Source organism: Neoarius graeffei, chromosome 23 (assembly GCF_027579695.1).
Source record: "Neoarius graeffei isolate fNeoGra1 chromosome 23, fNeoGra1.pri, whole genome shotgun sequence".
Classification (NCBI taxonomy): domain Eukaryota; kingdom Metazoa; phylum Chordata; class Actinopteri; order Siluriformes; family Ariidae; genus Neoarius; species Neoarius graeffei.
In genome coordinates this window covers 55,588,682-55,601,216 of record NC_083591.1, presented here as the reverse complement: position 1 = coordinate 55,601,216, position 12,535 = coordinate 55,588,682, and the positions used below count along the sequence as shown (strand labels likewise).

At 41.7% G+C, this 12,535-nt stretch overlaps 1 protein-coding gene across 2 annotated transcripts in view; it reads left to right on the top strand.

Annotated features, from left to right (window-relative positions):
- Positions 1 to 3,192: 3,192 nt before the first annotated feature.
- wdr33 (WD repeat domain 33) overlaps positions 3,193 to 12,535 on the top strand; it is a 33,549-nt gene continuing 24,206 nt past the window's right edge. For both annotated transcript variants that reach the window (XM_060906461.1, XM_060906460.1), the window contains exons 1-6: positions 3,193 to 3,438; positions 3,789 to 3,857; positions 3,949 to 4,053; positions 6,310 to 6,405; positions 6,496 to 6,647; positions 9,838 to 9,935. In XM_060906461.1, coding sequence (XP_060762444.1) covers positions 3,235 to 3,438; positions 3,789 to 3,857; positions 3,949 to 4,053; positions 6,310 to 6,405; positions 6,496 to 6,647; positions 9,838 to 9,935 — 724 coding nt within the window. In that variant the 5' untranslated portion in view covers positions 3,193 to 3,234. The remainder of the gene's footprint in view (positions 3,439 to 3,788; positions 3,858 to 3,948; positions 4,054 to 6,309; positions 6,406 to 6,495; positions 6,648 to 9,837; positions 9,936 to 12,535) is intronic.

Here is a 12,535-nt window from a genome sequence, read left to right as displayed (position 1 = left end):
ATTGTGAATCGAATGTCGGATGCAGCGTGTTTTCCCTTTTATCACCGTCCTGCTGAAACTGCACCCGAGTTTAAATGGTGTGTAGCAGGAGGAGTTGTGTTGCTACCTACACACTCCTTTTGTACTCTGATAATATAATTCTCAGGAGTTTTACTCAGCGGAGTAGTGATTCTTTTCAACTTGAATCTTACGACTAGACCAGCGCCGCTTTTGACGCATCCAGTGTTCATGAGCTTTCAAACACAATAGTTTTTTTTATTTCTTTAGTATTCAGATTAATCTCAAACGTTCCATGTAAATTTATTTTCACCAAACAGATTTTTTTTTTAAAAAATGTATTTCTAAAAAATGTGTAGCTTTAAAAAAAATAAGAATAAATCCATATCCCAATTGTTTCAAAAATCATACTCAAGCGCTACCTTGTATTTTTAAAGCACTGTTTATGAAGTCGACTGATCCGGTTGTGTTGGTTGTTTTATTGTACAGAAGCTTCATCAGTGTTCTAAAATGTTTAGGAAGTGTGGATGAGACTATTCTTAACGGTTCTGTGTTTATCTCGTATTATTTTTTAAAAATGTTTTATCATAAACTGTTTTTTTTTTTTTATTTTTTTTATTTTGTTGCAGATTTGACATTTTTCTGTCCAATCATATATGATGGGGTTGAACACTCATCTTTTACAAGAGTAGTCTATACTTGTAAACTGCTTTTACACTGGAGCAAGTTGCCTCAACGCAGCTGTGCATCTAAACACAATTTGTTCCAGAACAATTTGACACCGTTCGGCACAACTCGCTCCACTTTACGAGGTGGTGCAGCTTGTTCTGGAACATCTTGTTCCTGCTTACTAGGGCTGGGAATCGATCCGGATTTCCTGGGTCGATTCGATTTCGATTCATTAGGTCACGATCCGATTCGATCCACGATTCGATCCGATTCGATATCGATTCATGTACATATTGCTGTATTGTCACTTTAAAACTTTTAAATAAAAACTGACCCTATTGACAAACAGCTCCATGTCTGTTTGTGCTTGTATCTGTGTATGTGTAAGAGGGACACACAGAGAGACAAGAGTTCAAGTTTGAAAGAAAGCTTATTTATTTTGGAATGAAACATATCCAGGTTTTATTTGAAGTCTAAATTAAAATTATGACATTTGGTGGCCCTCTTTTAGTTAAATAACATACCCAGGTCTGGGTTTCTGACCACAAAAAAAATAGCTCATCAGTCAAGAAATTATGTTTGACTGATAAGTCTCAGAGTGTAACAAATTATGACATTTGGTGGCCCTCTTCTAGTTAAATAACATACCCAGGTCTGGGTTTCTGAACACACAAAAAAAATAGCTCATCAGTCAAGAAATTACTGTCTCGCTTAGATGTTTTCGGCTGGGCAAGACGTAGCGTGGCTCTAACCTCTTTACTAGTAGCCTAAACCCAGCATTTTCGACTACGCTGTAGGGGCGGAGGTCTTTACAAATAAAGATCCCGACTCCCTCTGTAAGGCTCATAGCACGCTTAGGACTGTGGGGGAAATTTCACACCAAATGCATTTTCAAGTGCCGTCTGCTTCGCGTCAGGTTTAGCACTAGCTGTCTCGGGGTGGTGCCTGGATAAATGGTTTCTTTAGATTGGTGGTATTGCCCAGATATTTTACTTCTATTTGGCACAACTTGCAAACTGCATTTGTTTTGTCCAGTTCGTCTCTGTCCTCATACCGTTTGAAGCCGAAGTGTTTCCACACATCCGACTTCATCCCCGGCGGTGTTTTTAACCGGGCAGCTTCGTCCATCTTCTTGTTTTCTTTATAAGTTTCGTTTTGCCGGCACCCGCTTTTATAGTGCTCCTTGCGCGTTTGAGAAAATAGTGTTATAGGCACCTGGAAGAAATCGATTCACATGTTGTTGGATCGATATCGTGTTTTTTTTCGCGTGAATCGATATCGAATCGTGGATCTTTTTTTTTTTTTTTTTTTTTTTTTTGGACCACCGCTCTACTGCTTACTGTCTAAACGCAATCAGTGGCGAGTAGAAGGGCTTACACGTAGCATTTGTCCCGGTCATTTATCATCTGGACGAGACCAGTTTACAGCAAGTTCAATGGTCCGTTCTTCTCAAGTGCTTTTCCTTGTCAAGCTCTCTGGAGCAGTCCGTGTTCTGCAGTCTGCACTTTCAACCTTCCTCCAAGCTACAGTCCTGTGCTGCTTGACGTGTCTCACTTGGTGTCAGTCAATGCAGAATCTTTCTAGTATACCCTAGGGAAAGCATTCTCTCCCCACCTCTTGATCGACCATGTTCTAGGGTCCACAGAGCAAACACACTGCCTTTAAACGATGGAGTCAAGCGATTCCCAAACCAACTGCAGTGGTAATTGGACTAAAGAAGTTGTTCTTACCCTCATCCAGTGGTGCTGAGAAGCAGATCATTGTTTGCTTTTTCAATTTGAAATTCATCTAAAGGAGCCGACTCGGAGTTCCCTGAAAAACGCATCACTCGGAGTGAATCACTTTTCTGAAAGCGAAATTGGATTTATTTTTTTTTTAAATCACCGAAACAAGCAGTGAGAGGACAACAAAAGTTAAAAACAAGCTTCTGATCACTGATTTGCTTATCTGTAGTTTTGCGTTTTACCTGTCTGAAATCCTGTTCGTCATTGATAGTGAATGAGTGTGTAAACACGAAGGAAAGTGGGCACAACTTGTTTTCACTGCCCGTGTAAAAGCAGCTGAAGAGAGAGAAGTAACGGGTTCTAATGCTGCCTTCAAAACTCGGACATGTTCATCTCGTTAGCGAAAATCTACAAGCTTAAACTCTTGATTCTGTGAACAGCCATGTGATGTAACTCCTCTTGGTGACTTTCCGGGTGGGAATTTGAAATTGAAGAGGGCTTGGGTTTTATTTATTCATTCATTCCCCTTCTCTTTCCCTCCCTAGTTGGAGGATGACAATAGCTTGTTTGCGTATGATGTCATCACTGTGGTGCGAACCGCAGGTGGGAGTCAGGAAGTGATTTTCAACATGGTGCTCACTATCACAAGCCGATGGTGGATTTAAAGGAAAATAGTTATTAAAACAAGTTAAATTTGACCCCGAGACCCATGACACGTTTTATAAACACGCACAAACTGGATTGGTTGGAAAGCCTTGATTGATCGTATGAAGACGGATTATTCGTTACAGCCAGGAGTTGATCGTTCTCCCTCGTCCACAGGTATAGCTGAAGGTTCACCATCATGGCGACGGACATCGGCTCCCCGCCGCGGTTTTTCCACATGCCTCGGTTCCAGCACCAGGCGCCCCGGCAGCTCTTCTACAAGAGGCCGGACTTCGCGCAGCAGCAGGCCATGCAGCAGCTTACTTTCGACGGCAAACGTATGAGGAAAGCAGTGAACCGCAAGACCATCGACTACAACCCGTCTGTGATCAGATACCTCGAGGTAACATCAAAACTCCAGCAGTTAAAGAGGAACTGAAGTCATTTTTAAACTTGCTTTATTTCTTAATTAACGTGTTATTCAATTATGTTTTCGGTTTTAGTAACCTTATATCATGACCTGTATTGGCAACTAATTGCAATTAAATATTATACTTATCGGCCTGTTGCAGTCCTATATTTAATAAAATGAGGTTAATAGAATTTTGATTTGCCTTCAGTTCTCCTTTGAGTCGTTCAAACCCACCTGATTAACAGTTAGTGCTACAGTCCTGATCCAGAAATTGACTCTTGCAGAACGCGCCTTTTTAATTCAAATTACGTTGAGTAATGTGTGTCTGTTTTTCCTGACAGAATCGGCTGTGGCAGCGGGATCATCGAGATTTGCGCGCGATCCAGCCAGATGCAGGTTGCTTTAACGATGTGAGTGGCTTGGCGTGGCCTGATTCAGCCTTTTGGAATATCTGGAATACTTGGCTGTTTTTCTGATCACTCTGTGTGTGTTTGGCTGCAGCTTGTCCCTCCTGTCGGTATGCTTAATAACCCCATGAATGCAGTCACCACAAAGTTCGTCAGAACGTCCACAAATAAAGTGAAATGCCCAGTGTTTGTAGTACGGGTAAGTTTATTTCAGCGCTCACTTTGTGATGTTTGTGAACGAGGTGATGGGTGATTGATTAATTCTGAGTGGTAGGTGACAGGAACATGACTAGGCGTTCGCTTGTGTGAGTCCTGAAGCACAGAACTTTTCTTATTTGGTGATTGATTTCCTCTGGACTGAGCCAGAAGGGAAATGATGCATAAATGCAGTGTATTTATATGTATACGTGTGCGCCATATAGCTGTATGTTTGTGATATTAACTCCTCCAGAGTAAGGTTTTCATCGACAAGTCACTGACTTTACTTCCAAACACCAGATAGTTGTTGGATCGTGTTTTCTGTTTCCCTTTTAATAATGAATTGCAAGTCGGCACCAAGACTTAATGAGAGAGAGGGAGGTTGATGTTATTAAAGAAGCTTCATGAATGTACACTAGTGTTGTCCGAGTTTCTCTCTCTCTCTGCATGCCCAGAAAATGCTCTCTCTCTCTCTCTCTCTCTCTCTCTCTCTCTCTCTCTGCATGCCCAGAAAATGCGCTGTCTCTCTCTGCATGCCCAAAAAACATTCGCTCGCTCTCTCTGCATGCCCAGAAAATGCTCCCTCTCTCTCTCTCTCTCTCTCTCTCTCTCTCTCTCTCTGCATGCCCAGAAAATGCGCTCTCTCTCTCTCTGCATGCCCAAAAAACATTCACTCGCTCGCTCTCTCTGCATGCCCAGAAAATGCTGTCTCTGCATGCCCAAAAAACATTTGCTCGCTCGCTCTGCATGCCCAGAAAATGCTCTCTGCATGCCCAGAAAATGCTCTCTCTGCATGCCCAAAAAACATTCGCTCGCTCGCTCGCTCTCTCTGCATGCCCAGAAAATGCTCTCTCTCTGCATGCCCAAAAAACATTCGCTCGCTCGCTCACTCTCTGCATGCCCAGAAAATGCTCTCTCTCTCTGCATGCCCAGAAAATGCTCTCTCTCTCTGCATGCCCAGAAAATGCTCTCTCTCTCTCTGCATGCCCAGAAAATGCTCTCTCTCTCTCTGCATGCCCAGAAAATGCTCGCTCGCTCTCTGCATGCCCAGAAAATGCTCGCTCGCTCTCTGCATGCCCAGAAAATGCTCGCTCGCTCTCTCTCTCTCTCTCTCTCTCTCTCTCTCTCTCTCACAGCAAAAAGGTCTTAAAACATTTAATCCATAACACGGATAAGGATGTTACTTTGGGCGCATGCGCGCGCACATTTTTTCTCCATCAGGCAGAGGACTACACATATTCTTTAATAATAATAAGAATTTTAAGAAGCCCTTAACCATTCGTCATAGTCGAGATTTGGGAATATTTTCCAGATCTTTCCTGCTGCTGAATGTAGTATGTTAGTGTGCTAGCATCTCATCTCGAAAACCGCAAGTTCGATGTCGCTGAAGGAAAAAAATTCCTGTAGCTTCTTCTGATTAACATAAAGAGGAAGATTTCTGATTCAAGTTTTCAAAGGATGGAGTGTGGGCTTGGTTAGAGATCAGTGTTTGTTATTCTATCCACATTCACTGGATAGCATATGAGCCATCCTGTGCTCTGATTGGCTGCTCTACTACTAGGCTGTCAGCTCGTATACCGTGAGTAGAGGAAAAACAAAATGGCGGAGCGTGTTGCTGAGCCAACCGAGGACAAAAAAAAAACTACTCAAAAACAAAACCCCCAAAAAAGCAGCAAAATATGGAATAAAAGTATTTGATGGTAAGAACGTATCATTTTAATTTTTCAAGAATTATGATAGGAGTCATTTTGCCGTTTGTTTACATTCTATGCGGAAATGATTTTGTCAGATGTTCGGTATAAAGTGTTTTTATTGAATTTGCAAAAAAAAACAAACAGTAATGCTCCGTTTCTCAAAATCTGGTGAATGTGGATCGAATAAAATCGTTATTCCACTCAGTCTCGTCGTACATGGATTATAGTTAACTCGGCGCTACGTGTTTCGTCAGCCATCAGCTCATGTCCGACTCGATTTCATGGAATAACTGTTACTTGTACGTTGCCTAACATGAGCAGATTTGTGACGGACGGCTGATGAATGCAGCGTTTCATGTATTTTTGTATCAAATCAAGATCGTTGCGTCGAACAGAATGAAGCTCAGAACAGGAAATGTGTTGGTTAGTGTAGGATGTGACATTCAGCCGTGTCCATGTTTTGGGATAATAGTGTCTTGCTTAAGGTGTGTGGGGGGAAAATAAAAACAAGTGACTTTTTAAACTCTGAAATTAACTTCCTGTCCTGTTTCATGAATACTTAGTGGACCCCTGAAGGCAGGCGACTGGTAACCGGTGCCTCGAGTGGGGAATTCACGTTGTGGAACGGCCTCACGTTTAACTTTGAGACTATTTTACAGGTGAGTCGCCAAACTATAACTCGCGAAATCCCTCTTAATGTTCTGACCCAAGTGTAGCAGCTCCTGACTCTGCCGTTCCCTTCTTTCCAGGCTCACGACAGCCCGGTGCGAGCAATGACGTGGTCTCACAACGACATGTGGATGCTGACCGCCGACCACGGCGGCTACGTGAAGTACTGGCAGTCCAACATGAACAACGTCAAGATGTTCCAGGCGCACAAGGAGGCGATTAGAGAGGCCAGGTCTATACCCAATCTACCCTTTTCTGTAGTTAACCCAAGAAGCGTGTGTAGGAGGCGCCACTCGGCGTCCTCCGCCCTTACATTATATTTCTCCTCCCTGTGCTGCTCGATGTTGATGTCCTTGATTATTGACACGTGTATGTGTGTGCTGTTGCAACACTGCATTGATTTGTCACCTGTGGCTCATAAGTTATGTATCCTGGATATTTTTCTATACATCACAATGTACAGAAAAGAATTTTTCCACATTTTAAATAAAGAATTCACATTTATCTATATGCTAAGATGATTACAACCACAGACTAGACACGGTGAGACACACAGGGACAGAGTGGTCCTCATGGAGGGTTTATGGTACGGTACTGACGTGCACTCACAGTACACGGTCCACTTCACACCGCTGCATTAAACCGGGAATGTCGGCCATCGCCATGTGCCTTGCTCATCATGACCTTTATTTAGTTTTGATTGAATAAAGATTTAATTCTGGAATTTTAAATAAAGGTTAAACTAATAAATAAAGGTGGTTAGAATAAAGATGACCGATTTTCACGCAGATGATCCCACTTTCATCTGGGGAATAATATCTCATTTGTAAAGCTTGCATCACAGCGTGACACCTCACTGCTCCTACTCCATTCTCACTCTCGGGGCACTTGGAAAGAAAAGGATCAATAAAGTTGGTCATTATGGGTTTTTTTTCCCTCCACCTCCTTCCCTTTACAGTCTCACTCTTGGGTTTCGGGAGCAATAAGCCACATGTTAACGTCCCTTTTTGTGGTCTTTCAACACATTTGAGGTTAAACAAGGACGGGAAAGTAAAAGGCCACTGTGCCATTTTTATTTATTTAGCTAGCTAGCTAGCTTTGGGCATTTTCAGCTTTTATTGGATGAGCAGTGGAGAAAACTTCGCTTGCTTGCTGAAATAGAATTTTGTTTCTCTGGTGGACAGAAGTTCCTGTCCAAATCTCACACATTTGTTAAAAATTAGGAGTAACCAATGTTTCCGTCTGTCTGGGGTGTGATTTTATAGAATAAGTTAAAGATTACGGATTTATTTTAAATATCAGAACAGCAGCCTATTAAAGTGGACTGAGTGTAAAGCAAAAGCATGCAGAGCAACTAGACATCACTTACGATGAAACTATACTTAAATATTACTAGTGAGGAGTACCATGGATTTACTCTCTGACGTAGTGTACGTTTTTATCGCATGGTGCTTATTTCGCCATGTTTATTTATGGGGAAGCCGTGACCTAATGGTTAGAGAAGCAGCTTTGGGACCAAAAGGTCGCTAGTTTGATTCCCTGGACCAGCACAAGTGGCTGAAGTGCCCTTGGGCAAGGCATCTAAACCCCAACTGCTCCCTGGGCGGCTGTTCTGGGTACGTTGTACGTCACTCTGGATAACAGCGTCTGCTAAGTGGCATTAATGTAATTTATAAGTCACATGGGTCTACTTTTTTAAAATTTATTTATTTTTAATCCCTTTATGTTGACACATGAAAACTGCACTTTCTTGTTGCTTTTCCAGATCAAACAAAGTTCAGGCTAAAAAGGAAAAAAAAAGTGATTGATTTTAAAATTCACTCGAGTGTAAAAGTAGATGCACTGAAAGGGAAAGCTACATCATATGAAACGCGCACCTTTGCATCCTGCTAGCACTTATGTTCACTTTCCGTCAACGTTTGATGTGCAGGTTCATCAGTCTTGGTCATGCAAGCCAACAGAAAACAAGAATTCTGGGCTCTTTGGTTGACGTTTTTAAGTAGCGATCAAACCAGACTGCTGTGTTTACTGTTTACTGACGCACATCTAAGGGGGGATCATAATTGTCATTCCATCCACTGACATTCTGTTTCCTGCCTGCTAGAATTAGCAACAACGTTCACACTTCGGCAATCCTAAATTATTATTTATCGCTTGGACTACGTTCAGACTGCACCCTGAAACGACCCATATCTGATTTTTTTGCCCATATGCGACCTGTATCCGATTTGTTATTGACAATCTGAACGACACACATCCGATTTTTTTTTTTTTTTTTTTTTCACATGCGACCCAGGCCGCTTGGATATGTGGTGCTAATTCCGATGCATATCCGTTATTTTCACATGCGACTGCAGTCTGACCGGACAGGTCGCATTCATGCGACCTACACGTCATCAACAAGAGACGAACGTCACTATTCTGCATTAGCTAATCCCGCCTCTTTGGTGGAAAACAACAACAATGGCGGACAATACCTCCACAAAACCAGGTTATTGTGTGTGTTCCGCCGCCGCCACAAAAACCACATCGCCAGGTCTCGCCTCATCTCCATGCTTTACTTGCAAACTTGAAGAGTGCGCTTTTTTTTTTTACGTATTACGTAGATGTGCTTATTACGTGTCAATTTGCGGATGCGGGACACTTTTGGGTCGTTTTCCGTTCATATTGGAGATCGCATACAAGTCTCATATAATTGGTAATGTGAACGGCCTAACAAAAAAATCGGATTTCACAGCAAATCGGATATGGGTCGTTTCAGGTTGCAGTCTGAACGTAGTGTTGGTTGTGTGTTCTCTTTTTTAGAAATTTGCTCTTGGTCACATGGGGACATGCTAGCAAGGAAAAAAAAACCTAGTCAAATGGAGGATATGCTGCTGTTGTACTTTAATCATGTGACTTGTAGCATCTTGAATTCTTAAAGAATGAAAGCGACATGCTTTTGGGTTTGTGAAAATATTGCTAACTTGAGAAGTCGTATTGTGCGTGTGTGTCGACAACTTCGTGTTTGTCAGCAGGTAATCAAAAACTAATCCCGACATGCTGCAGCACGTAAAGAGAACACAACCAACCAAGTAATGGCATACTGAAGATCTTTCCATATGGGTGGGGGACCGTCTTGGTGGCTGTTTTATTTTTCTTTCCTTTTTTTTTTAACACTTGGTTCCTCTGCTTCCTGTGGTGCTGTAGTTGTTGTGGGTTTGGACCAAGGTTTCCACTGTAGATGGACGTTCTGACGAGGTTGTAGTGTCGTAGCGTCTTGCTCTCCTGGTATGCTGCTTGAAACAGAATAAGATCTAAAGTCTTTCATTCACAGATGGTTTAATTGGGACACACTTCCTACAGAACCCCGTCTCCTAGAAACCTAGGAGCCTGATTTTTGTTATCCTTCATTATTGATTCTTTTCCTGCTATGTCTTCAGTTTCTCTCCTACGGATAATAAATTTGCCACATGCTCTGATGATGGAACTGTGCGCATCTGGGACTTTCTGCGCTGCCACGAGGAAAGAATTCTAAGAGGTATGTTTGTTTATATCAGACCTGAAGAGACACTGTCAAGGGGGGGAAAAAAATAAGGGAAAAGGGCAACATGCTCGACTGGGGACCGTATGTCTGTTTTTACAAATTCAAACCTGCACCTCATTCACACATTTCTGCACCTCCTGCGTGCTTGGTTTCATAAAGTGATCCTTCTGTCCATGTGCTGAACATTTTTTAACAGTATGACAAGTGAAATCAGTGACTTTTGGTTTATTTCTGCCTTTGATGTGTCAGATGTGGTGGTGGTGGTGGGGGAGAGAGAGAGTTGTAGATTTACCCCATATGGCTTTTTTTTTATATGCTTTTCTTTTTTAATACTTTCATAAGCCCTAAAAAGATAAGTTTAAAAAGAATGGTGATGAAATACAAATAAAAAAAAAACTGGAGAACGAGACAGGAAGGGAGATCTATATAAATCATATATAAAATTTTGTATTTGTATATCTTTTACCATTTTCCTTGTGAATAAAAACGGTGGCTTCCTCGTCCTCTGAAGGGTAACACAAAAAGCAGACTCCATCTCTGATTTAAATTTAAAAAAAAACGGCGTGGCCCTCTTGGTGTCCGTTTTGGTTTTGACGAATTTCATAAAGTTAGCCATCTATGATTATGATTATCATATTAAGTAATAAATAAAACTCTTGGGGAGGGTGCTGTGATAGGAAAATAATCAACAACAGGTTGGTGTGATTAGTTTCCAGTACCAGCATGTCTGGATGTGTTTTATTCTGATTATACCACAACTATTTGCCAACAGTGGGTGGGGGTGTTGGCTATTTATTTATTTATTAAAGAGGGAGAAAAGGCCCAGCAGCTTTTTATCCATTTATAGCTACATTTAATATTGTGGAACATCCACGAGGTGCCAGAACAGCTAATAGATGTTTGTCAAAAGCCAGCATTCTATTAATATAATCGGGTAAATAAAAATCACTCAAATATTGAGTGTATTGATGGTACAAACAGCACAACCCAGAAGTGTTTATCATATTGGACGCCTGCTTCATCCAACATGGAGTTTGTTAGCATTGAAAACATTCTAAAAAATGTGATGGTTTTTAAAAATCTTGTTTTCATGAATAATTAAAATCTATTAATTCACAGAGATGATTATTGCCTTGGGCTCGTGAGCAGATTTTAAATCCCCTTTGTAGTTTATCAATCTTTGTTAAATAGGGTTGCCAGTCTGAGGTTAAAGGAGTTTGGGGGGGGAGGATAACAGCAAAAATATAAATATTTAAAAGGCTGTCAGATTTTACAATCATTTTAACAATGAAATACGCAGGAACATAATTCAAAATACAGCTCTTTTGTCATAATTTGAATTATATTTTCAGGTTTTGCGAACACACCCTTTCTGTGTTTTGGAATCATGACAAACATGGTCAAGGTCACAGCAAGGTCAAATACTATCCTGACGGTCTGAAATCTATTTTAAGGGTTTAAGCATAAAAAATGGTAAGAACTGCTACTAGACTTGGGCATCCCTAAGTTGACACCACTGCTATCAAGTTTTACTTGTTTCATAATTAAAAAAAAAAAAAGATTAAAGCCCATCAACATTTTGCATAGGAGTTTTGAACTCCGATATTAATAGACACCAGTGTTGTAGTCGAGTCACTAAACCTTGAGTCCAAGTCCAGTCTCGAGTCCCCAGTCAATGCGTTTACATGCACATAGAGAAAATCGAATTTCTGCCGTTGCTCGACTGAAATCGAAGTTCTAAATGCCATGGAAACACCTTAGCTCGGCTGAAATTGAACCGAACTTGATTTCTCATAATCGAGCTACGCGACCTAGATTATGCGATTTTTGCCGAGCTACTTAGTGCATGTAAACCCTATCGAGCTACGTAGTCGAGCACTGCCCCTTCCGGAAGTGACGAGACCACAAGCGGGAAACACGACAGCCTCGGTCGGCATGACAACAGTAGTAGCGAGCAGCAGAAGAGGTCAGGAGGAACAAACGAAGAAGAGAAAATGGCGAGCAGAAACGTGCACTTCTGGAGCAATGAGGAGACAGAGTTCATGCTCATTCAGCTTAAGGAGTTGAATATATTAAAATTCATGGACGGGAGAAAAACGCGCAATGGAGAACACGGAACTGATAACTTTGTTTACACTCTTGAATAGCTCTTCATGACGACAACCACAAGTGTACCAACACGACGGGGCATGTAGCGCCACCTGTGGCTCGGGTGCACAATGTACCTCACACAATAGCTCGATTCCCTTGTGTGCATGTAGGATTGGATTTCTCTGGCACCCTGCTGGGACCCTTAGCTCGATTACCGACAGCAGCTCGATTTGGATGTGCATGTAAACGCACTAACTGTTCAAGTCCAAGTCATTAAAGAAAATTTCAAGTCGAGTCTGAGAACAAGACTCCAACCGCACCATTTGACGGTGGCTGTTGCTGCCTTTATGTGAAACTGTTTACGGCGTGTGCACAAGAGTCCACTTGGCGCGCACACTGTCCAGAGCGCGCCCGAGAGTCTATCTGATGCACACGCCAAGGCGACACTCTTGCACGAAATTAGTATAAAATGTAATGTAGATATAAATATCTTATGTCAAATT